We start from the raw sequence: 21,733 nt of genomic DNA, 5'->3' as shown, positions 1-21,733 counted from the left end.
TAAGACAGAGGACCACAAAGGAGGAAGCAGAGAAGGGAAAGAGGAAAAACTGGGGAATAAAGTTGACCAAATTATGCTATGTGCATGTCATATCACAATGTATTCCAATTTTATATATATAATCATAAATTAATCATAATGCACCAATTAAAAAAGAAATAAATTAACGGAAGGAAAACCAATAGAGCAGAAAGAAAGTCGGGGAGAAGGAGGATGGGAGAGAAGGGGATAGTTTCAAGGGGATTGAAATGGAGAAAACTGCATTTATATGCAGTATGACTATGTCAAAATGAATCACACTATCATATACAACTACAATGTATTAAAAATCAAAAAATAAAATTAAAAATCAATAAAAAAAGACTTTCTTTGGTACTGGGGATTGAACCCAAGGGCCTTCAACCATTGAGCCACATCCTCAGACATTTTTATAATTTATTTACAGCATATTTATATATATAATTTATATAAGTTGCTTAGGGCCTCACTAAGTTGCTGAGGCTGGCTTTGAACTTGAGATCTTCCTATCTCAGCCTCCCAAGCAGCTGGGATTACAGGTGTGCGCCACTGCATTTGGCAATATAAGAATTTGAAAAAATAAATTTATGCTCACATTCTTATTTTAGTACAAAAGTAAGAAGCTGTAGTTCCATGCACCATGATGTTGAGACAGGAATGGAGAAAACCCAGCCCTGCCTTTGCTAAAGAAGATTGATTGTGGAAGGGATCCTGGTGTGTCATGACCAGCTCGGCCAATCTCACAGGGATTAGAAGATAAAGACTCACACATGCAGATTGTGAAGATTAGTTGCTGAGATCAGGTGAAGCACTGCTCTCTGATGAAGAGCAGATCTAAAGAGTTAGAACAGCAACCTTTATTTATATGTGTCTCATTATCAGGTTAAAGACTATGCAAGCATTATTCTTTGCACTCAGAAAGTTACAAAAACTAGAAACATCTATGCAGTTTTCCTCAGTTGCAAACCATGGTTGCAATGTGCAATGTTAGGAGCTTTGGTGTAGTGCTCAAGAAGGTCCATTGTTTAAAGTTACTGTTAATCGGGCAGGCTCAGGAGTAGTAGAGCTGGTGAAACACTGTAGTTGTCTAGCATAAAAATTCCTCTATCCTGGAAGCTATGTGCCTGAGATCAAGGTTGAAGCTGATAGGACTCTTCCACAGAGCCTCCTCATGCAGGGCTTTACCACAACAGCTAGGCATTCTATGCCCTTGCATAGATACATTCCTGGGCACCAGGCAGCCACAGTCATGAGGTCATCAGAGAGCCCCAATCTCAGTCACTGCTCTCCCATTCTCTGTCATTGCTCTTCACACTGGTAGGCAGGAATGTGCTGGTCTCCCCACCTCCTCACATTATGCCAGTAACATTGTGAACATATTCAAACACTTCTGCAGAAAGAGAGCCAGGGTTCTTCAAGTCACAAAGGGGAGGCTTGAACCAGTCTTATGTCGCTCAGTCCCAGACAAGGCAGCTGTCTCATGCTACAGAACAAAAGAATCATGCACAAATTCAGGGCAGTTGTTACAAGTGACAGCATGCTGACAGCATCAATCAATCAAAAGGTCCAAATTCATAAATTTCCTATACCCAGTCCTGTCCTCTCTGCCCCACCCCCTCTTGTACTTCAGACCCTCCAGGTTGTCATTTTTACAAGCCATGAGAGACAATTCAGAGCCCTGGGCATTGTCACTACCTGGGGCAGAAAAGATGTTAGCTTTTCATTGCCATGACAAAATATCTAAGAAAACTGAAAGAAGAAAACATTTATCTTGGCTCAAAGTTTCAGAGGTTTCAGTCCATGATCCACTGGCTCCAGTGTTTCTGGGCTTATCATCATAGTGGAAGGAGCGTATGGTGGAGGAGGCTACTCATCTCATGGCAGTCGGGAAACAGACAGGGGGAGAGAGATGGGGGGAAGGGATTAGGGATAGGGACAAGGACATACCATCAGTATACCATCTGCCTACATACCATCTGCCTACACACTGCCTCCTACAGTTTCCATCATCTCTCAATAGTCCAGTCAATTATGAACCCATCAATGAATGAATCCACTCACAGGATCAGAGTCCTCATGATCTGATCACTTCCCAAAAGTCCTAATGGGGACCAAGTCTTTGACATATGAGCCTGTGAGAGACATTTCAGATCCAAACTATGACACAAATATAGCAGAGCCCATAGAAAGTATGAGTGAGCTGCCCCATGGGCTGCTGATTACTCAATCCCAAGGATCATCCCTTCACTCTACTTACTTGGAGTCTGAGTATAGCTCACTCTTTTTCTACCTATGAGAAGAAAACAACCGGTGAGAGGACCTATGAGACAGGGCCATGAGGACCTAAAGGAATCCCCTAAACCTGGACCCCAGGGAAGTTACCTGAACTGTGACTGTAGAGACAGAAAAGGATCAACAGGCTCAAGGAAAAGAAATGTGCAAGGACTGAATCAACTGGACATCTGTCCTCAGCAGGGATATTCCCCCTTTGATCTCTAACTGCTGGGAATCAGGGGCCCCTGCTAGATGAGCACGTGTATGTGTGTGGATGGTGATTCCCATTAGTGAGGTAGCACACGCTTCTCCATGGGGCTTAAAACAAGAAAACTCACAACTCCTCTTCCCTTCTGCAGTTCATTTTTATCCTCATCAAAACCACCGCCACAACTCCAAGGACAGCCAGGCCAGTGAAGGTTCCCATAATGGGGATGATGAACTGAGGAGGTGGCTCTGGAAACAGAAGGAAAGTGAGGTGCAGATCCCTGACCCTGCAGAGAACAGTTCCTGCTTTCACTGACAAGTGGCTCTGTGCCCCCATTCCCTCCTTACCCCATCTCAGGGTGAGGGGCTCAGGCAGCCCCTCATGGTGCACATGGCATGTGTATCTCCACTCCTCCCCAGAAGGCACCACCACAGCTGCCCACTTCTGGAAGGTTCCATCCCCTGCAGGCCTGGTCTCCACAAGTTCCATGTCCTGGGTGTGGTCTTCCCCATCCCTCTGCCAGGTCAGGGTGATCTCCTTGGGGTAGAAGCCCAAGGCCCAGCACCTCAGGGTGACAGCTCCTTCAGGTCTGGGGTAGTGAGTCACATGTGTCTTCGGGAGGTCTGAAGGGTAAAGTCCAAAATTCAAGCACTTCACATTCTCTGTGGGCTATGCCAGTCTTATTCATGTGATCTTAATGAATGGACACTGACCCAGTCACAGGTATCTGGAATAATCTATTCATTCGATTGTACTAGACTCAGGGTGAGCCAACCCATGGTAGGAGACTCCAGATCTTTAAGGGAAAGAAAAAGAACTACTGGCGCCTGACTGGGTAGGGACTAAGAGACTCAAAATAACTGCAGTCAGACCTCCAAAGTCACTGAGTGTAAGGTAGAGAACAGGCCTGGAAGAGTCAAAGGGAACCGCTGCTCAGATATTTTGGGGATCTTCTCTCCTTTCATTCTGAGACAGATTCTTAAGTGTCCTCAGAGGAGAGCGAGGCTCCAGCGATTTACTCTCTAGTGTTGGATATAAAATCCAGGATCACTCTTCCAGGTTTGAACGCAAGAGAGTGGCAGTACTATGGAAATGATCCCATTTTCTTCGGCTCAGCTGGAGATGTCAGTCCCAGCCCCAGGACAGATGGAGAGGTTCCCTGAGATCCCTTGCACCTGTGCGCAGCAACGTCTCCTTCCCGTTCTCCAGGTATTTGCGGAGCCACTCCACGCAAGGGCCCTCCAGGTAGGCCCTCCATGGCTCCGAGGCACCAGCCGCCTCCCACTTGCGCCGGGTGGCCTGAGACACCGCGTCCGCCGCAGTCCAGGAGCGCAGATCCTCGTTCAGGGCTATGTAATCGGCGCCGTCGTAGGCATCCTGACGGTACCCACGGAGCAAGCGGCCGTCTGCATCCACGTCGCAACCAGAAGAGATCTGGAGGATGTGAGAACCTGGCCCCGCCCCCGCGGTCAGCCCCGTCCGCCAGGCCCCGCCCCCCGCCCGGCTAACCCGGGAGGATTTCCACTAAAACTGAAAACCGGTTAATGATTCCCGGCTCCAGGGTCTCCGCGGGTCCCGCAGCCTCGGTGTGAACTCTAGCTAGGGTACCCAGGGCCACTTGGACCCGTCCGTGAAGATCCCTTCGCGTCCGACCCGGGCAGGGGGTACTCACCTCCCTCGCTCTGGTTGTAATAAACTCGTAAGTTGTTCAAGCTGCCCCAGTAAACCTGTGCAGCGTCCTTGGCCTTCCTTGTCTCCCGGTCCCAATAGTCCAGCCCCAACTGCTTCATCCACCGCACCCGCGGCTCCATCCTCGGCGTCTCGGCGTCGCTGTCGAAGCGAACGAACTGCGTGTCGTCCACGTAGCCCACGGAGATGAAGCGGGGCTCCCCGCGGCCGGGCCGGGACATCGCGGTGTCGAAGTATCTCAGGGAGTGGGAACCTAAGGGCGGGAAGGGCTGAGACCCGGCGCGACCCTCCTCCCGGCACGGAATGACGAGTCCAGGTCGATGGGGTTGGGGTGGAGCTTAGGACTTGTGTGACCCAACAGAGACCACGGGACTGGAAGGCCAAGACGTAGATGGAAAGGAGGGAGCGTGAAACTCGGAATAAGGACCGAGAGTGACTGAGATGAGGTAGGGGCTGGGCGGGTGGCGACGGTGACACAACTACTCCAGGTCCTGCTTTTCTGCCTAATGGTCCCCCCTCTCCACCCTGGTGGAGGTGGTTTTCCTCCCGACCTGCACTCACCAGCCCACGTCTCGCTAAGGGCCAGGACCCCCGAGAGGAGCAGGAACAGGGTTCGAGGCTCCATGCCTGTACCCTTGGGGTTTAAGGAAGAATCAGTCTTGGTCAGTTTTAGGTATTTTCCAGCTTGAAACCCCGGCGAGGCTGATTGGCTCCTCTAGAAACCCGACATGCAATGGGAACGAGAACTGGGGCTGCGTCACTAGTGTCCAGGCAGAATGACCTGGCACAGTTTGGGGCAGCAAGGAGTGAAACTCCGGGGAAATGGTGCATTCTTAATGCATGGCTTCCTCTTTCCAGACACTACCCTCGGGCCTGAGAGTCGAGTGCAGGATCTGGGATTTTTCCCCAGTCCTCTCCTTCTGCACAGAGCCCTCTTTATCAATTATCTCCCTATGTCCTGGCCCAGAGACTGGGGAAACCCCGGGAAACACCCAGGCTGGGCTCAGTCCCATTTCCTCTTCTTTTCCTGGATTGTCTCCCTGAGTGTACTCCTACTCCCAAACTATCCTCTTGGACTCCTCTAGAACAAAGGTCACTTCCAAGAAATATGATGCCAGAGAATGAGCTGGCCTGGGAATGCAATGGAGAGGATGGAGTTTTCTCTTTAAACCTGGAAAAGTCGTGCATGCAAGCACTACATGGGTTCCCTTAGAGAACAGGTTCCTTATTGTTTATTAGCTGCAGTGGCCAGCACAAATTGCTAATCCCTGTGTGGTCAGGAATCTAATCTGTAAAGAAATGATTTGGGTCCCTTCATACCCAAATTAAAACAGCATTGCAATTACACCCCAAAACTCCTAAGTTTTACTTTCACAGGTAATATATTTATGCCTCTGGGTTGTTTGTTTTAAAATCTTCTTCATTCCATAGCCTGGACTTTGTGGTAGACCAGTCTCAATACAGTAGTCCTCCCTTCTCCACAGGGAATAGGTTCCAAGACGCACAGTGAATACTTGAAACTGGCATAGTACTGAACCCTGTCTCTACTATGTGTTTTTCTGTGTATAATACACCTAGGATAAATTTTAATTAACAAATCAGGCCCAATAAGAGATTAACAATAATAATGATAAAATAGAATAATTGTAAGAAATGTTATAGTAAATGTTATGTGAACTATGATCTCTCTTTCCAAATAGCCAATTATATTGTGATGCTGCTCAATGACTCAAAGCCCACTAATGAGTCAGATCAGTGATGTAGACATTGTGGGTTAGTGGATCTGGATTGACTAAGAGGTGTGTAGCATATGCATTGTGGGTACATTGCACAAAGGCATGATCATCTCACAGGCGGGTCTGGCAAGTTTGTCTAGAGGTTTCATCCCACCACTCAGAAAGGTGGAAAATCTAAAACTTAATTATTTCTGGAAGTTTTGACTTCATATTTTCAGACCTTATTTAAGTTCAGGTACCTAAAACTGTGAAAAGTAAAACAATGGATATGTGGGAGAAAGCACAATTTGTTACTATATATCAACTAGAACTATAAAAAATTTAATCACCTCAGTTACAAATATTCAATACAGTCAATATTCTCCTCACTTAGTACTTGTGCATTGACTTTTTTATGAATTAGCCACATCTGTGTTATTCAACTTTTCATTGCTGTGACCAAAATACCTGACAAGAACAACTTAGAGCAGAAAAAGTTGATTTTGGCGTACCGTTTCCAAGGTTCAGTCCATGATGGGCCAACTTCATTCTTTTGGGTTGAGCATCATAAGGCAGAGCATCATGACAGAAGGGAGTGGTAGAGAAGTGCTGCTCCTTTTGAAGCAGCTGGAAAGGGCTGGGGAGATAGCTCAGTTGGTACAGTGTTTGCTTTGCAAGCATAAGGCCCTGGGTTCAATGCCCAGCACCACAAAAAAAAAAAAAAAAAAAAAAAAAAAAAAAAAAAGGGCACCTGGAAAGCAGAGAGAAAAGGGATAAAGGGCTACAAAGAAGATGAACCCTTCCTGGGCATGCCCACCTCCTATGCCCCACCTGCCTTTAGTTACCACCCAGTGAGGATGGACTGATTAGATTACAGCTCTGACAACCCAATCATTTCACCTCTGAACACTCCTGTATTAACATAGGAGTGGGAGGGGGGGTACCTCACATAAAAACCATAACAACATCTAAGTGATGTTCATATTTTATCAGAAAACTTGGTTGTGGAGCCGGAGAGATAGTTCAGTTGGTAGAGTGCTTGCCTTACAGGCACAAGGCCCTAGGTTCTGATCCCCAGCACTGCAAAAAAAAAGAAAAAGAAAACTTGGTTGTGGTATCTTTTAATCTGATTAACATAGGAGACAATTAGTTTTTAGGCAGCCCCCCTGAATGTATTAAATAACAAATGCAAAATATATCATGCTAGATGCTGTGGTTATAAATATGAACCTATTAAAACTATAAAACAACATACTTAAATCTGAGAATGCCATTGCTTTAGAATTTTTTAACTCTGCTTCTTTTCCTCCCCTTGTTCTTTTCTAACACTTCTCTGTCTCCCTCATCCCACAGGCCATCTTCTCCCCTTAGTCCCCACTACCCCATCATTCCTGAACTGTGGCACTAGCACTGTCCCCTCACCTGCCACCCATAACTATTCTCCTCACCATGGTCAGCTCTCCTGATAATGTGAGTCAGGTTGTATCCTTTCCTCATTTAAAATGTTCCAACAGCTCCATCTAAGGCTAAAGAAATCTCTGGAATGTAAAGCCATGAGCCAAAGGGCTTCCACTATTTAAGTCACGGTATCCTCTTACGTTCTGAAGATGAGGTGTCCCCCAAAAGCTCCTGTGTTACTGCAGGAATGTTTAGAGCTAAAGTGATCCAATTGTGAGAGCTGTGACCTAATCAGGCTATCGTAACTTCAATGACTGGTTAGTAACTATAGGCAGGTGGGCATGATGAAAAGTGGGTGCCCGGGAAGACTGCATCTTTCCTGAACCCCCTTCACCCTCTCTCTCCTTACTTCCTGACCACCATCATGAGCTAAGCAGCTTTCCTTTGCTGTGACCAAAATACCTGACAAGAACAACTCACCCATGATGTGCTGCCTCAATTTGGGCACAGAACAATGGCCCAGAATTAGCCATCTGTGGACGGAGACCTCTGAAACTGTGAGCCTCACACAAACTTTCCCTCCTCTAAATTATTCTTGTCAGATATTTTGGTCAGAGTGACAAAAAAGCTAACTAAAACATATCCCCAGCATATAGAGACATTAATTTTTGTCAAATAAACAAATAAAATGACTACAATAAAATGAAATTGCATCACATAAAAATCAAAATGAAAATTATAAAAAAATTTAGGAAAGGTTTTATTTCATATACCTAGTGTGTACAACAGTCCATAAAGCCATTCCAGGGGAGAAAGCACTTATCTGTGCTTATCTATTGCACAGATCGCCTGTTCACTGGTTGGTTGGTTGGTTGGTTGGTTTCTTTTGGGTTTTTTGTTTTTGTTTTGTTTTTTGGGTTTTTTTTGTTGTTGTTGTTGTTGTTTTTTGTTTTTTCGGTAACTGGAGATTGAACCCCGGGGCAGTTTACCACTAAGTGAGATCCCCAGCCTTTTCTATTTTTTTATTTTGAGATGGGCTCACTAAATTGGTTAGGGCCTTGCTAATTTGCCTCGAGGCTGGCCTCAAACTCATGATCCTCCTGCCTCAGTCTCCCAAGTTGCTGCCACTAGGCCCAACCGTTTATTAATTTTTGATGACCGCATAACAAGTTACTACAAGCCTATTGGCTTAAAATAATACCTGATTTTGGAACCCAGTTGAAGGGAGTAGGTACTTGGGGGCAAGCCCTAGAGTACTAGATCTTGTCCCCGGTGTCTGTCTCTCCCTATCCCTTCCCCCACCCCATCACTCTTTCCTGGTTGCCCTGAGCTGAGCAGCTTTGCTCTGCCATTTCCTGTTCTGTTTGCCTCACCATGGGCCCAGAAATAAATGAGCCAGCCAGGCACCGGTGGTGCACTCCTGTAATCCCAGCAAACTCAGGAGGCCGAGGCAGGAGGATCACAAGTTCTAAGTTAGCCTCAGCAGATTAGCAAGGCACTTAGCAACTCAGCAAGACTCCATCTCTAATAAAATATTTTAAAAGGGCTAGTGATATGGCTCAATCCCCCCCTACAAAAAAAAAAAAAAGAGCTAGCTGACAATGGACTGAAACTTCTGAAACCATGGGTCAAAATGAATCTTTCCTCCTTTAAGTTGTTCTTATCAGGCATTTTGGTCACAGGCAAGGAAAACTGTCTAACACAAGAAGCAAAATGCAACAGTTGCCTGTCTCTAACTAGACTCCCAAACTTCACTGAAGTGCTCACTCCTGAATCTCTGTGAGGCTTTTTGTTCACATTCTGGACTGCAAGTGTCTTACCAAGACCTCCAGGCACTTTCCAACTCTTGCTCATCCACCGCAGAAAACCTGATATCACAATGAAATGAACTGATTTAATATTCTGATGAGGGCTGGGGATATAGGTCAGTTGGTAGCGAACTTGCCTCTCAAGCACAAGGCCCTGGGTTCAATCCCCAGCACACACGAAAAAAAAAAAAAAAAAAAAAAAAGATATTCTGATGAAATTCAAGATGTCCAGATAGCCTTTCACTGCATTATAGACAGCAGGGGCTTTGAATAGTCCAGAGAGAAATTATTAGCAGATGCCACCACCCTTACATCCTTCATCTCTCTAATGGTGGCTCCAGTCTCCAAAAGACCTGTCCCCAGGACATCATTTCTGACCTGGCTGGAAGTGAGCAGTGTCAGAGGTTTCCATTTTGCTTCAGCCCTTGAGATCCTTTCAGTGAGATCCTTCAGTGAGATCCTTTCTCCAAAGTCAAGGACCCAGTGTGGGGTTCATCCAATTACCAGGGTTAATTATGCACTTGAAGAAATAATCTGAGTGTTTGCAGACCCAGGAGCTTCACAGTGAGCCAGATTTTGTTCATGTTAATTACCTGGTCTCTGCAGGCATCCACGTTGTGGGTAGCTGGTGTCCATATCAACTCAGTCTCAATGCACAACACTCCTTAGCATTCTGCCTGTTTCCTTTCCCTGGTGTAGTCTCCTGAACAAATGGGTGTAGGTTCCTTGGTAGAAGGACTGAAGAAATTATCACTGTGTATACTTACCATGATATTCCAGGTCCTTCTTCCTTCAGATGTGGACAGCATCACATTTTCAGATATGGACAACATTACAGTTTGGAATCTGAACATTGGCTCGGATTTGGGAATTGAGAATGAAAGCACAATTTTTTTTTTTTTTTTTTTTTTGCTCAGACACCTTCAGCCTTCTGCTCTTCAATTGCTTTTTTTATCACAGATATTGATCACTGCTCTGCTGGCTACCTGTCTGTTTTGACCCTAAGGACACCACCCTCTGTGGACCTTCTCCACAGCCCCTTGCAGGTGAAGCACTCCTGGCTGAGGCTCTGCAGTTACTGCGGTGGGCTTCCTCTCACTTGTGCTGGGTTAACAGCCACCACTTGGTCTCCAGTTCTTCCAGGCCAAGATTTCTCCTTATTTATTAAAATGAACCCAACTCTGGGATCACTTTTCCTAGCTTTATCCCCAGCCTGCAGAGGACAACACCCCAAACGTCCTAGCAATGGAGGTCTCTGTCACCAGCTTATTTCTGTACACTGATAGAAGGGGGAGGGGGCCTGTTGGGCCTCTTACAAAATATGGGTCTTATGGCTTCACAGACTCTCTCCATTCCATACACCCACTTCCCTCAGCCTTTGTATTCCATCTGGCACCATCTTCTTGGGCAACTTAATAATATCCAGCAGTTGAGAGTTGGACATCATTTTTTCCAGTCTTCACGGAGTTCATAGAGCCACACAAATTACCACAACCCAAGAAGCTTTAGACAGCACCACTTATGACCTCACACCTCACAATTATATAGTTCCCAAGTTCAATGTGGATCTCACAGGGTCAAGGTGAAACTTACTGTAAGCTCTGGGAACCAATAAGCTTCCAAGCTCTTTCATGATGTTAGAATTCAGTTCCTTGCAGATGTAGGGCTAAGATCCCTAGTTCCTTGCTGACAGTCTTTTGGGAGCCACATTTAGCTCCTAGAGCTCTTTCTCTGGCCCTCACACATGGCCCCTACAGCACACACAAATCCTGCTCCCACTGAAACCTCTGACATCCTCTCATCTGCTTCTGATGCCCCTCTACAGTCTCCCCTCTGCCTGCCTCTTCTGCAGCATCTCTTTGTCTCTAGCCAAAGGGTCTCTTCTTTTAAGGAGTCATGTGATTTGATTGGGTCACCCAGATAATCCAGGACTATCTCCCTATTTTCAGGACCTTAACCTTAATTATATCAGCAATGTCCCCTCTACCATGTGATGCATCCTATTCACTGTTCTAAGGATTAGAGCCTAGGCATCTTTGGGGCCATTCTTCAGTCACCAATTCTGCTTGTGTGGAAATTCCATGAGGATCAAGGAGACCACACTGCTGGAAGGGTAACAGGGAGCCAGGAGCACAGAGTTCAGAAATAGGGGAGTGAACGAGGGCCCCTGGGAATAGTTACAATGAAGGGAATGGGAGCTCCACTCTGGCAACAGGATAGGGAATGTCAGAAAGCAAAGAAGCAGAAAGATCTGAGAACCACAATGAGGAGTAAAGTCTCCTCCTCACCTCCTAGCCCAGGATACAAAGTCCCTGGGGAAGCACTATGGGAGAGGACATGGGAGGGGCTAGGTCCTCAGGGAGACTCAGGTTTCTGTTAGATACAAGATGAAGGCACATTCTGAGAGGATGATAATTCACTCCTGTCCTGCACAAAGAGAGGGCACCCACCCCAGGGCTCAGGTTCACTGACACCTGCTGCTGGAGGTGAGATTTCTGGGAACATGGCTTACCCCAGAATAGGACTTTCTTCTGCCCTCCTTGGAACCAGAGGCCCAAGGAGGAGAGAGGTACAGCCTCTCTGATAGTCCTGATAGTCCCAGTGTGCATGTCCACATTCTAGGATATTAGGTGGATATTAAGCTGTTGTTCCCAAGATAAGAGGTGATTTTATTTTTAAAAACTTCAGTGAATAGGGAAATTCTTAAAACTGATCTTCAAAAAACAGAAACAAGGAGTGGAGGAAAACGTTTCGACTTTGTCATGTGTAATGTGCTGTTGTCAGCAGGTAGCAGAGAGAAGATAGAAGCCTTAGGGAGAGCACAAGGGCTCCCGAGCTTTCTTCTTCAGTCTCTGCCGCATCCCTGACCTGGACCCCGGTAGAGACCACGGTTCCTCAGAAGCTTCTTCATCCCCATTGAGACCCAACCCGACTCAGCCCGACTTTCTCTCGGGCTGCTCCGGCAAAATTCGAGAGTAGCGCGGCAGCGCCCCGTGTGGCCACAACGCTGAGCACAGAAACCCCGCGGCACTCTTCCCTCCTCCAAAGGACAGGACAGGGCACTCACACAGGGGTCCTCCTATCCCATAGTATCAGGCGCAACGTGTTTCCTAAACCACAGTGGTATTCTTATTTCCTGTCCACTGAATGAGCACAAGGCAGGAAAGGACTCCAGTCCAAAGCATCTGGATCCCAGGTTCAGTGTAGACCCACGGAAGTATTAATGAGTGCCCTTTCACTAGAACAGAGACTCTACGCCTAATAGAAGAAAAAGTAGGCCCAAATCTTCATCAAGTGGGCTTAGGATCTGACTTCCTAAACAAGACTCCTAAAGAGCAAGAAGTAAAATTAAGAATCAATAAATGGGATGGATTCAAACTTAAAAACTTCTTCTCAGCAAAGCAATCAATAACATGAACAGAGAGCCTACAGAATGGGAAAAAAATCTTTACCACATGAACCTCAGATAGAGCACTAATCTCCAGGATATATAAAGAACTCAAAAAAACAAATACCAAAAAAACAAATAACCCAATCAATGAATGGGCTTAAGAACTGAACAGACACTTCACAGAAGAAATACAATCAATTGACAAACATGAAAAAATGTTCATCATTTCTTACAATTAAAGAAATGCAAATCAAAACTACTCTAAGATTTCATCTCACTCTAGTCAGAATGGAAATTACCAAGAATACAAGCAATCATAAGTGTTGGCAAGGATGTGAGAAAAAAGGTACACTCATACATTGTTGGTGGGACTGCAGATTGGTGCAACCAATTTGGAAAGCAATATGGAGATTCCTAAGAAAACTTGGAATGGAACCACCATTTGACCCAGCAACCCTACTCCTCAGTTTATACCCAAAGGACTTAAAATCAGCATACTACATGATGTAGCCACATTAATGTTTATAGAAGCTCAATTCATAATAGCTAAACTATGAAACCAACCTAGATGCCCTTCAACAGATGAATGGATAAAGAAAATGTGGTACATATACACAATGGAATATTATGCAGCCTTAAAGAAGAATGAAATTGTGGCATTTGCAGGTAAGTGGATGGAACTGGAGAATATCATGCTAAGTGAAATAACCAATCCCAAAAATCTAAAGGCCGAATATTTTCTCTGATAAGCAGATGTTGATCCATAGTGGGGAGTGGTTGGGGAAGAATGAAGGAACTTTGGGTTATGCAGAGGGGACTGAGGGGAGGGGTGGGGCAGTCAGGATGGGAAAGTTGGTAGAATGAGACAGATATCATTACCCTATATACATGAATGAAAAAAATTTTAAATATAAATAAATAAATAAATAAAAATATTTTTTAAAAAGTATTAGTGCCCTTAGTCAACTGGATGAGAACTTAGAAGTCATTTGTTCTGTCTGCTCCTCTGGGACTTGGGCCTCCACATGAATCAATCCAGTGATTCTCCCACCCTGGGGTTTCCAGGAGGAGCCTTGGGGACATTAGTTCATGAAGGAAGGAGGCTCCTGGGAAAATGAAGACAGGGAGAAAATAAGGACATTATGGGGTAGTGGTTCTAAGGAGAGGAGAGGAAAGAGTCCAGGAGGTGGACAGCATGGGAAGGGCTGGTCCAGGGGGTTCCTTCGAGGTGTATGTGGGGAGCATTGTCCTGGACGTTGGCTATAGAGAGCACAGGCAGGCACCAGAGCTGCCCCTGTAGGGATCAGGGCTCCTTTGAATTTCCCAGGGTTCCCAGGATCCCACTTCCTAGGATAGAACTCACAACTATGCAAAACCAATGCTGGGCAGCCACTATCACAGCCTTCAGCTGTCTCTTCCTCTCTTATGTCAATCTGAGCTCCCCCAACCCCAGGCTAAGGAGACCAAAGGACAATACACTGGGCATGCAGTGGATATCATCCCAGGCTACAAGGATCTCAGGGAGAGTCCAAGGCAACCAATGCCCCATTTCCCACATTTCTAGGAGTCATCCTTGCCCCTCTGCACCTCACAGACTATGAACTGGGATTCTGCTCTTGCTCTAAGTGACCCAGGTATGTGAGTCCCCAAACAGGATCCCTCACTCTGCCCACACAACCCCTGACCTCAGGACTGTGCAGCTCCCACTCCAAGTCTCATTTCTGCAATAATAATAGACCCAGGACTTCAAGGGTCCACAAGGAAGTTGATCCTACACTACAACTCAGCCATGACTGTTTTCCGGCAGCAGCCACCCAGCACCTGCAACCTAGAGGATGCCTCCTACACCCAAGAGACATCTGAAGCCAAAGGACTGCAGTGCTTTGTGGCTGGACCATGAACTTAGGGCAGCACAAAGCATCACGCTTCTTGAGGGGCTCAGGAAACAGAAGATTTGGCGGTGCCAGATGCACACACATCACAGAAGACCCTTGTTATGGGCTGTGTTGTGTCCTAAAAATTCATATGTTAAAATCCAACCAATAATGTGACTCTATTTGGGGGGAAAGGACATTAAGAATATCACTGAAGTTAAATGTGGCCATGAGGATGGAACCATAACCTAATGGGACTGATGTTTATAAGAAAAGGAAGAAACGCCAGAGCTCCCTCTTTCTCTTACTCACTCTCCTGTCCTCACTCTCTCTGTGGAACATACGGGAAAGGTCATAGGAGGACACAGCAAGAGGGTCACCAACTAGAAGCCACCAGGAGAGCCCTCACCAGAAGCAGAATTCTCAGTAGCTTATCTTGGACTTCTAGCTTCCAGAAATGATTTTTTTTTTTTTTAATTTCTGTTGTTCTGTCTGTGGTGTTTTGTTATGGCAGCCTGAACAGATGAAGACACCCCCAAAACCAAACACCAGGAAACTCCCTCTGTGCAGCCTCAGACCCAGCTTTCAGGAATTCTGGTCATAGCACTTTCTCATTGTTTGAGTCAGTTTTTCCATCACTGTGACCAAAAGACCTGACAGAAACAATTACAGGAGGAAAAGTTTATTTGGGCCTCACAGTTTCAGAGGCCTCAGTTCATAGATGGCCAACTTCATCGCTGTGGGTCCAGGGTGAGGCAGAACACCACAGCAGAAGAGCACGGCAGAGGAAAGCAGCTCATGATCTGGCAACAGAAAGCAGAGAGAGTTCTGCTCACCAGGGACAAAATATAAACCCCAAAGGCATGCCCCCAGGGACCTACCTCCTCCAGCCACACTGTGGCTGCCTACAGTTACTTCCCAGTTAATCCATGTCTGTGGATTAATGCACTGATTGGGTTAGGACTCTCATAACCCAATCATTTCACCTCTAAACTTTCTTGCATTGTCTCACAACATGAGCTTTCGGGGGACCTGATATCTAAACTGGAACATGAATTCATTTCACACTTTCATTTCTCTGACCATGAGGGGTATTGGCAAGAATGGTCTAAACTTGAGGGGTGAAGCATATATAGAGAAATCAAGGTCCAGTCTCAGGAGTATATCTAATCTAATGGAGGGTGAGCTGAAAACCAAGTCAATTGGGTGAGTAAACACAGTTTTATATTACCCTCAGAAATAACAATAATAAAACAAAACAAAAATGAACACAATTAAATTTTTTTAATTGCTTATACTAAAAGGAGCTATCTTGTCGAACAAATTTAGATGTTTACCCTACAGTTATTTATCTTGGTGGGCACTTTTGATGTGACCTTAATAAAAATAAAATATTTTCAGGTTAATTCATTCAACAGATATATATACCAAGCCCACAATTTGGCAGGCAATATCATAATTGTTCTGGGAAAATAGCTTAAAAAAGACTAACAAAAATCCATACTTTCATGGGGTATTCATTATAGTTTTAAATTAGGAGACAGAGAATAAATTAAATGACAATGACGTGGTGTATCAGGTCATGATATATGCTGTGGAGAAAAATCAAGGCAGGAAAAGTATATGGAAGGTAGTAAGTGTGAGGATTGGAATTTTCCAGAAATCAGGCAACACTGAGAAGACAGACAGGAGGGAAGTGAGGGAGAACGCCTTGGGAGACCTGGGAAAAGCCCACCAGGCAGGAAGGTCAGCATTGCTCAGACTTATTGCCACAGAAAGCAACTCACCGGAAAAAAAAAAAAAAAAAAAAAAAAAAAAAAAAAAAAAAAAAAAACTCCCTTATTGGGGATTTTGAGACCAAATACACCTTGTGGGACCATGTGCCTCAGACACTGGGGAGTCTGGGATCCAGACCTGTGCCTGAACCTTGATCCGGTGCAAGGATGTTGGTTTAGCCTCAATGGCACTTTCTGGCTCCCTGGTTCCTCTTCCCAGGGATCGGAGGTGGAAGGTTATTCTGCGTGAGAATCTGGATGAGGCACAGAGTGCTTCCCAGTGACTGGCAGCTCTGCAGTTCTCACTTCACCTGGGATCCTGAGCTGCAGAAGTGACGCTCTCAGTAAAAACTGTCCCTACTCCAGCACACTCTGCTCTGCACTCACCTTTCCTGTGAGTTCATTCAGATAGTGGAAAGGACATTTACTAGACCTTAGATCTCCATGAACAGGGCTTCACCAAGTTAAGTATTAATTGTTCAATCTCAATCTTTCCCTGGGAGGTATTTCAAGTAAACGTTATTTTAAAATTTTATACTTTTTCTACCTAATAATTGTGAATAATTTTCACATTTCCATTTTCTAGAGTAAAGGTGTTACTAGTAGCAAGGAAGCAGCTGCTTCCTCCCAGTTTGACCAAATTGCATAAATTCATGTTTTCCTTTTCCATCTCTTGCTTAGTTCTTAAGTGGGCCAGTGGCCCAATCCCATCAGCCAGGATCCAGGCAGGGTCCCTGGTCTCTGCTGTTAACAGAGGCATTACCCAGGGTTGAGTGGGAGCAGGGCACGGGACCCAGGGAGTGGGTCTGCTCCAAAAACAAGGCAAATATCAAATCTAGTGAAAACCTCAGGGAAGAACTTACCTTAAGTGCTCCCTGGGAAATACAATGAAGCCTTCATTGCCCTTTGCTGACATGGTCAGAGGTGTGGATCTCCCTCATGCTAAGTTGCTAGCTGGGATCCCAAAGGAACAACACTTTGTTTTCAAGGACAATGAGTAGCACCAACTGACATTTCATCAAATTCCTCAGCAATTCACAAATCCTAATGGAAATAATCTTTTATTGATTAGAGAGCAAAACAGGGGTTTAAATGCATGCTCAATCTCTGGAAAGATTCATAAGAAACTGATTAAAAAAAAAAAAAAACAGTTCCTTAGGGAATGGGAATGGAGTGACTGGGGAAAGAGAAGAGGAAGCCATTTACTTTTCACTTGTGACATTTACAAATGTGGGTCAGAGCTCCAAATGTAAGTAGAGGAACTGGAGACTATTTTAATGTGTTTTACAGTACTGGGGATCGAACTCAGGAACACTGTTTCACTGAGCTGCATCCTACCCTTTTTATTTTTCCTTTTGAGACAAGGTCTCACTAAGTTGCATAAGCTGGCCTGGAACTTGTAATCTTCCTGCCTCAGCCTCCTGAATCAATGGAACTATGGGCATGTGACACCACAACCCAGCTGGGACCCAAGGTTTTTGCAGACTGATGCTTATATAACTTGGAGATCTTCTTTAGGAAAGAAAAGAGTACAGAAATGTAAATATAGTATTAGATACAAAAGCAAGAGATGGTTAAGAAGGCCCTAAGCAAGTGAGAGATCCTGAGCAAGTAAGGGGCCCTGAGCTTCATCCTGATCGGCCTTAGGGTCATCTCACTTCAGGCCTCAACACAATCTGGAAGCTTCCAGAGAATCCACCCAGTTGAAGCAGGAGCCAGGGGAGCCAGGACAAATGATAGGCTGGCATCTGTGAATCCTTTGACTCCTGGTCTCCAGTTTCCCGTCTCAGCTATAGGCACATTCTATTCAGAGGCTCTGATCCCTTCCATGGATGTGGATGACTGACAATCTGAGGACACTATCCTTGCACAACACCTGCCCCAACTGAAACTCACTGACCTTCATCCCACACCACTGTGCCTCAGCTTGGGGAAAGGAGTGAATAAGATCCCTGAAGACCAAGGGCCTCCATCCTTGTCATACTTTCAGAGTGGAAAGGATGTCCTGGCAACAGGTACCTTCCAGATGTCTCTACTGGTCCTTCAGTCAATGCTAATCCTCTTTCCTGCTACTGGTCTCAATAGAGTGCTTAAAATTCCCTCCCCACACTCCCGGAGTGACCAAACCAAATTTTGAGGAGGAAAATGAGGAGTTTGGAGATATCTAAAGATATCTTGTTCCTGTAACTTCATTTCAAATGTATCTTTATTGAAGCTTTGATTTGAAATTAAAGCCAGTATCTCTGATGCTTTCACAAATGTGATGCCTCCACCTGTCCTAGTTACCTGTATCTTATTTTGAAACCTACTAAGGACATGTTAAGCACACACACACATGGAGAGAAGAGTACAGGGAAGACGCGTGCCCTGCACTCAGCCATAGCCATGGAACTCTCCAGTGTTGATGCATCTCCCTCCCCACCCATAACCACACTGGATCTTTTTGAAAAAAATCCCAAACAGGATGTTATTTCATTTGTTGATAATTATTTTTGAGGATGCCAGTGCTGTGCTTCTTTAAAGAGAGAGCGTGAGTTCTGGTTTATGTTTTACGTGACTGTTCAGCACCTCTTAGACACTCAAAAGTCAGCCCCAGCTCAGGTTGAGAAGTCCCGATGGAAGGAGAATCTATTTTACATTCTTCTGGCTGATTTTAGGGCAGTGTTTGTCCATTCTAAATTGTGCTCTCACTCTTGCAAAGAGACCTCGATTCAGATGAAAAAAAAATTCTTAGTGGTGTTCATCTGTACCTCTAAATCCTTCCCTTCCCCTGACTTCCCCATTGAGGGAGGGACTTTCAGGCCATTTGCTTGAATAACAGAAAAGACCAACAAGAGATGCAGTCAAAATAGGGAGTGTTTCCTTCAGGTAATTTTCCCTGGAGCAGTCAGAGCAACAGGCATGGACAAATGGGAGCAGGACACTAGCAGAGGTCTGGTCATGTGCTCACTTTCCCGCTTTCCCATTTGTCATCATCATTGTGTTTACACTTCATCCCCAGAGCTCCTGTGATGGCCAGGCCTCCTGCCTAGTCACTTCTCTCTCCTGTGTGGGTTTTCGATTCTCTCTGTCAGAGGCACTACCTGCTCTTGGCTTATCTCTAAGACTTCGGGTTTTTTCTGGAGAAAGCTGCTGAAGGAGGCTGCTGGATGGGCAGAGCCCTCCCTGAAGACTGATTTGGATGTCCCTGTACACCATGTGGCTGTCTGCCTCCCACAGGAACCTCAGAGCCAGCACATTCTGCTGTGAACCCAGAGGTGGGGACATCCTACCAGCCTAGTCACACAGCTGCTGCATGAAATTTGAGGATAGGGAATTGTCTTCATTTTTCACGAAGGACCTCATATTTGCCTTTTTTATTGACTCAGGAAACCATACCTGTGCACTAGAACAGGATTCTTCTCTCTGGAAGAGAATACACTGAAAAATTAGTTCATTTTCAGATGATGAATGGGATCTAAAATTCAAATTGTCTATTTGCTTGCAGTGACCACAGAGGAAATGACAATTCAAGCCCACTTGAAACTTTTAGGAGCATCTTCCTCTTTCAGAAGGACATGAATAAAGTCAATGAAGACCCAACATACAGCTCTGGGCAACCCTGGGATTGAAGTAGGACACACAGGTGTATCTCTTTCTGATGAATGGGAACCCTGAGGGTAGAGTCTAGGACCCTGGATTGTCCTAACTACTTGTTTACTGAGCAAATGTTTCTGCTTCTTGCACTAAAGTTGGGGGTTATGGTTTTTCACCTTGAAACCAACCAAACACAGATGAGATAAGAATGAGAAGTTCTGGGACAAATCAGAGGAAGTTCCCTTATTTTTAGGATTCTCTTAACCAACATGTCTGATGCTATAGCACAGTTTAAAAAACAACTTCTAAATGAGAAGACCATTGAGAGGGCAGTTAGCAAGGGGTGGACCCAGTGCACGACTCAAAGATAGTGACCCTGGCCCTAGGTGTGAGGAGGGGGTGGTCAAGGGACTTGTCCCAAGGATTGAAAGAAAAGTTTTGGGGAAAGGAGGATATCTCATAGGTGGGGACAGTGAAGGGCCCGAATGAGGACCTCAGGCATCTGCTCCTGACTCTAATGCTTAGTGCCAGATATAAAACATGGTTAGACCTCAGCAAACACATCAGTCTTCTGGATGAACAAGTGCAGGTGTGAGCACACAAGGAACCACTTGGATTGCCTTTGGGGCATAAGCAAAATTTTTGCAAAGGAAAAGATAAGTAGATGAATAGATGGATGGATGGATGGGATTCATTATCTGTTTGTCTACATCTATGTCTATCTGACCTTTGTCTTTTTCTCTGTTCCTATCTGCCACTGTTCCCCATAATCATACCACCAACCTTCATAAATGTCACCCTTTACCTGGTTTTATAGGCTCTTTCCTGTCTATGGTATTAATGGTCACATAATAGAAAAGGAAAGAAATCAGTGACAACCAGCAGAAGGAAACATGTGTCTGACATAGGACTTGAGAAGTCATGTGGGACTGAGGCCTCCTGCAGAGAACCTGGGCAGCACCTCATTGCAGAGTAGAACCAGCAGAAACAGAGCAGGGGAGCCACTCAGACACTGTGCCCTTGCTGGTCAGCAAAGAGGGCTTTTCTCCAGATCCTTCTCTATGTGTCCTTCAGTCTTCACTCTCAGGGTGCAAATTCAATAATTTACACGAAAAGGATTTGAGAATTTCCAGAGGTTTCTTTCAGTCTCCTTCCATTGCTCTTTCTGCCAGAGACTTGAGAAATGAAATGGTTATGATTCTTCTGGAGTTTGCTACAATCATTGAAATTTCTTTAAATGGCTGTTACTGCTTTGGCAATCCCATCCTCTCACATTTCAAGACAAGAAAATGTAGCCCAATGCTCCTCAGGAGGAACCTCCACCACACGTGGATGCTTTGCCTCAGGGTCATCAATTCTGACCCACCTCAGCCCATGGCCTGGTCCCCTCCAGAGAGGCTCCATCAGAATGCAAGCACAGCACATTGTCCTGTGTGACCACAGGGCCAAGGACAGAAAACTTCAACTCCCTTTCAGGCTGCTCAGTCAGGAATCCCTAGGATCCCCCTCTTCCCTCACCTTCATACATGAGGGGGCTTTCCAGATGCAGGTCAGGCTCTGTGCCAATTCAGCTTTCCAAAGATATGGACAAAGCTTTCCTTGATATGGACATTTCCTCCCACCACTGAGTGACTCTGGAGTTTGACCCCAGTGCAACTGAGGTCCAAACAGCAGAGATTCAGATATAGCAGTGACCCACTCCCAAACCCTGAGTACCTCAAGACTCAGACCCTCAGCCTTAAGTTGAGGTTCAGACTCTGAATCCCCCTGCCCTGTTTTTGCTGCTCCTTCCAGGAGATGGAAACAGTGAACCCCAGGACTCAGTCCTGAGAGTCTCCAACCCTGGAATCTGGGGCCTTAGGCCCAGGAAGGATGTTTCAGAAGGCAGAAAGGAGAAGAAATGGATCATAAGAGGGAAAGGAGAAGAGATGAAGACAGTGAAAAGAGAAAAATTGGAAGGGTCCTGTTAGGGGCTCCTGGGGAATAAAAAAGAGTTAAGTGAAGGGG

General features: G+C 45.4%; 2 protein-coding genes across 6 annotated transcripts in view; both read right to left on the bottom strand.

Annotated features, from left to right (window-relative positions):
• Nucleotides 1-4,906, bottom strand: part of LOC306666198 (patr class I histocompatibility antigen, A-126 alpha chain-like) — a 29,243-nt gene extending 24,337 nt beyond the window's left edge. For 2 of the 5 annotated variants that reach the window (XM_079148141.1, XM_079148143.1), the window contains exons 1-4: nucleotides 4,751-4,906; nucleotides 4,173-4,442; nucleotides 3,676-3,951; nucleotides 2,848-3,123 (exon numbers count right to left, since the gene is read on the bottom strand). In XM_079148141.1, the coding sequence (XP_079004267.1) occupies nucleotides 2,848-3,123; nucleotides 3,676-3,951; nucleotides 4,173-4,442; nucleotides 4,751-4,814 (886 nt within the window). In that variant the 5' untranslated portion in view covers nucleotides 4,815-4,906. Of the gene's footprint in view, nucleotides 1-860; nucleotides 2,749-2,847; nucleotides 3,124-3,675; nucleotides 3,952-4,172; nucleotides 4,443-4,750 lie in introns of those variants that run through there. The other 3 variants (XR_013765231.1, XM_079148142.1, XM_079148144.1) reach the window with 3 other exon arrangements.
• LOC306665769 (class I histocompatibility antigen, Gogo-B*0103 alpha chain-like) overlaps nucleotides 1-21,733 on the bottom strand; it is a gene marked incomplete at its 5' end in the record, with an annotated part of 67,364 nt that overhangs the window by 24,337 nt on the left and 21,294 nt on the right. The gene's annotated exons all lie outside the window — the stretch shown is intronic.

Source organism: Sciurus vulgaris (genome assembly GCF_902686455.1).
Source record: "Sciurus vulgaris genome assembly, chromosome: 7".
NCBI classification, from domain to species: domain Eukaryota; kingdom Metazoa; phylum Chordata; class Mammalia; order Rodentia; family Sciuridae; genus Sciurus; species Sciurus vulgaris.
Note: the sequence above shows the minus strand (reverse complement) of the source record. Positions and strands in the feature narration are given on the sequence as shown.